The sequence below is a fragment of the Zingiber officinale genome, chromosome 1A (assembly GCF_018446385.1).
Source record: "Zingiber officinale cultivar Zhangliang chromosome 1A, Zo_v1.1, whole genome shotgun sequence".
Lineage (NCBI taxonomy): Eukaryota > Viridiplantae > Streptophyta > Magnoliopsida > Zingiberales > Zingiberaceae > Zingiber > Zingiber officinale.
The window spans coordinates 137,323,326-137,327,280 of record NC_055987.1 but is presented as its reverse complement, the minus strand read 5'-3'; the positions used below and the strand labels follow the sequence as shown (position 1 = coordinate 137,327,280).

The window sequence follows — 3,955 nt, the reverse complement described above, 5'->3', positions numbered from 1 at the left end:
AAACAAACTTCCTCCTAGTCCTAGCTACGATCAGTTCTTTGCATCACGGACAATGTGAAAGGAGGGCAGTTCGCTGCCTAGGTTGCTTTCCACCACCTACCATTTCTTAGTATTTGGATTAATGTTTTCAGACAAAGCTTGAGCATTTGGAGGGAAGTTGTTCGAGAAAGGGGCTCAGGTTCAACAGGCATAAATAGCCGTAATTCTGAGACTATCCATACTTAAAACAATTATTATTATTATTTTCAACTAGTTAATCAGACCTTACGGCTTTCAGTCTCTTATCTTGAGTTTGAAGCATAATTGAAAGTTTGCGATCATAATAAATCCAGAACAGATGAGAAGCTGCTGTCTGAGATTTGATAATCTTTTGTGTCATTCATGGTTTCTTTTACCTACCAATAAAGGAGGGTAAGTTAACTAGCCCAACCAGGTCCCTTCAAATGGATGGGGACTGTCCAACCATGCGGCTCTAGTTTTTTTCCTTCTGTCAACAACTCCACTCTGTTTTTCTTTGGTCAACATGGGGAGCCACGCCTTGACACTTCGTATCTCTTACAAATTGAGGTGCAACTCTACTTCTCTTTGATTTGTGGAAATTCTACACGTTTGTTAGAAGGATGATTAACCCTATTGTTAGTATCTTATCTTTGGCATCATGAATTATAGATTACTAGCATTAATTTCTCCCAAAGAGAAAATGAGTATTCATTAATTTTACTCACGGTTAATGATCCTGTTGAGAATGCGCAAAACTAATCTTGGATAGGCCTAAAGCGTCAGAAGCTTATCCTGATAACTCACAGCTGATCGACCTTAATTGTGTTAGAGTAAGCCGATCGAAGCCAAACATGATCTTACTCAAAACCGATCCACCTCAAATAATAGGGGTGGACATGGGGTCAGATTGGATCGGCTCTTGATCAAAATTTAATCTAACCTAAGTTTCTTCACAAGGGAAATTGTCGTGGCATATCCGAAAGATAGTAGATTTGATTAATTGTCGATGATTTTTAAGTCTTCTTTGTACCTTTCCTTTCATCTCCGATTCTCCGTTCCACTCTGATCTAAATCAGGTCAACTCCTCATAAAAGTCGTCGCCTTAATTAATTTATTATCGCTAGGTTCACATGCGTTCTCCACTTTATTTGCATGCCTGGCTCCAGAATTTCTATCCGTCGAGTAAGATTCTCTCGCCAAGCACAGAAGAGTAGAGGCTGCAGAATCAGGCGATGGATTCCATTCCGCCGCCACGAAACGACGGCGACAAGCCGGACGACGGTTTTGTGTCTGTCAACGTCGCGGAACTCGTCGCCGCAGCGGACCGTCCTCCAGCAACTCCAAGAGTAAGTTTTGGCTTCTCTGTTTAATTCTTTCCGCTTCTTTTTATGCTTTATTCTCCAAAATATTTGGATGCAATTAGCTAATCAACTTGGGACACTTCTTTGGTCTCTGCTTAATTGAAGTCTATGATAAAGAGCTTGTCGAGGAAAGGAGGACCACCAAGAAGCGGTGGCGTCGGAGGAGAAGCAGTCGCCGTCGCCCCTGAAGGTGAGTCATCGTTCTCGTTCCTCGATTACTTTCATCGCTCGACCTTAGAAATAAGTCGCTTCGCGGTTTTGATTGCGATATGTTTGATATATACATGGGTGTATTTAAGAATTTTTACGATTTATATTTTGGAATTCATCGATAAAAATTGAGTCTTTCTCGAGCCTCAGAAGGGTCCAGCGCGAAGGATAAGCCGCTCTACGTGGCCGTCGAAAGGGAGGCCGAGGCCGCGGCCGCCGTAAACAGATACAGACGAGCTGCCACCGTGCGGCGGCCGGCTGCATGGCGTGATCCCAGAAGAGTGCTTTTGGTCTTCGCTTCCTTGTATGCTGTTTTCTTCTTCGCTTTATTATTATGCATCGTATTTTCTACTTTTTCAATTGATCGACTCGATAATTTTAGTTTAGAAGCTTCACAAGGACTCGACCGAGAAATCATAATGGTAGTTCATCATTATGAAGTCTCGTTTTAAATTCGATTAAATGGATTATGCTCTGTCATTATGATTCCTACACTACTTGAACAATTAGTAAAAAATTTGAATTAAAATCAACTTAATAAATTAAAACAAAACGATTCATTTTAAATTGGGGAGTGGCGGTGTTAGGTGTCTGTTCTCGGTAGTTGGGCGGAGCCCGTTTCGGATCTTTCCGATCACACGGCTATGGATGATGACGATGGTTTTGAGCCATTTGATTCAATGATCACATTAGAAAATCCCAAGTTAACCATTCAGATGTTCAATACCTAGTGCTTATACTCAGTTTATTAGAAATTTCTTCTTAGAAGAGAAGACCCCTCTATCTTTTGCTAGAGTCGTCCACGGTTTGATCGTGCCATTGACATTTTTTATTCAACCATCACATGAGGGGCTCCATATTTGCAGCCTAAGTATTAAATTAATTCTTGCCTCGCAACTCAAAAAGCCAATCTCATGTGGATTTCCAAATTCTTGTTTAAATTATATCTATGAATACACCTATTGCCTAAGCATCCATAATTTTAATTGATAGATCATCGTGCCATCCCTACACTAAGATATACCCCTACCATTTGCCTTTGGTGTAAGATCAAATTAGTTGCCATTAGATGAGAATGTGAGCAGTAATCACTCGGAAACTGCTGCAGGTCTTGCATGGGGACGCTGATACTCCTCTACTTCACTCTCACGATGAGCAGGATGAACGCCGGCACCAGCGCCGACGAGGACGATCCCAGGTGACGCGCCGCCCTCAGGATTCCACACCACCATTCGGGCACACTCCACCACTCCACCAAAAGTTTCCCTTTTTCTTTCTTTTTGGCGGATAAAGAATAAACACAGAAAACATGTGTGATATTATTCCACTAGTTGCTTGCGGACCCGCGAGGAGTGGGCGTCTCCCGCGAGATAAGGAAAGAGCATGTAGGGTTTGCAGAAAGGAGATTAGCTGAACGTGTAAGCAAGATACATAAAAAGGTGTGAACTTAAAGAGGCATGTGCCATGTGTTGAATTCAATTGTATGTCAATTGAATTACCTACTCAATTTGTTATGTTTCGGTGAGTGTATTAAATTCGCGGTTGGTGCTTCCCGATTCCCCACTAATTAATCTACCGGTTCATATTGGGGAGATAAAAAGAAAACTGAGGACAATGTGGAAGTGTGTCTTCTGTATTTATTTATTTATTTTTTTTTATCATTTAGTATAATTTTATTTGAAATTAGAGAAGATGAGACATTAGATAGGTGCATCTAGTACTGGCCGTGAGAATATTTCGAGCCAGAAGAAAATTATAAATACGTTTGATTGGTTTTGATACGATTAATCAAGTTAAGTTAGACTCTATGATTTAATGCTTTATATCTAAGAGTATAGAAATTTAGGAACATAAGAAATCGATCGGAAGATGTAACTAGCGAGAATGATGACACGGGAAGCGAGTCGAAGTGCTCAGATCATCCGAAGGACGAGGTACTGTGGAAGAGTACACCGGTAGATGAGAAAAGCGCGCACGACACTTCTGAGGGACGAGAAGCTGGAGAGGAAATCTGCTCGAGGAGAAGACCAGAGTTGGGCTCGAGTGAGCTCAACTCTGGACGACTAGAAGATCACTCAAGCGGCTTGACAAGTTAACTTGAGTTTGTTAGGGTCGATTTGTAGCTAGAGGGAGGGGGTGAATAGCTCGTCGCGCTTTGTTTGCTTGCTTCAGTGTTGTTGATTTGCAGCGAAATAACCTTGGAACAAGACTCACAATGCTAATACTAGGATTTACTTGTTATCCACCTAAAGAAGAGGTGTCCAAGGATCCACACATGACACACTCTCCACTGTGAAAAATACTCATTCTTTGTAACTACTGAAAGCAGAAAAACCTTGTACAAACTCTCAATACAGCAAGAAGAAAAGAAGAAGCGAATACAA

At 41.4% G+C, this 3,955-nt stretch overlaps 1 protein-coding gene across 1 annotated transcript; it reads left to right on the top strand.

Moving 5' to 3' along the window:
- Positions 1-1,163: 1,163 nt before the first annotated feature.
- LOC122010204 lies at positions 1,164-3,090 on the top strand. Its single transcript, XM_042566664.1, has 4 exons — positions 1,164-1,346; positions 1,467-1,551; positions 1,722-1,875; positions 2,680-3,090. Exons 1-4 carry the CDS (start codon positions 1,233-1,235, stop codon positions 2,771-2,773), a joined length of 447 nt encoding a protein of 148 aa, XP_042422598.1. The 5' UTR covers positions 1,164-1,232; the 3' UTR covers positions 2,774-3,090.
- Positions 3,091-3,955: the final 865 nt, after the last annotated feature.

Coding starts and splice junctions, on each gene's coding strand:
- LOC122010204 (XM_042566664.1), top strand. CDS start 1,233: ATGGATTCCATTCCGCCGCCACGAAACGACGGCGACAAGCCGGACGAC. Junction 1,347..1,466: donor GTCCTCCAGCAACTCCAAGA/GTAAGTTTTGGC, acceptor GCTTAATTGAAG/TCTATGATAAAGAGCTTGTC. Junction 1,552..1,721: donor AGTCGCCGTCGCCCCTGAAG/GTGAGTCATCGT, acceptor CTCGAGCCTCAG/AAGGGTCCAGCGCGAAGGAT.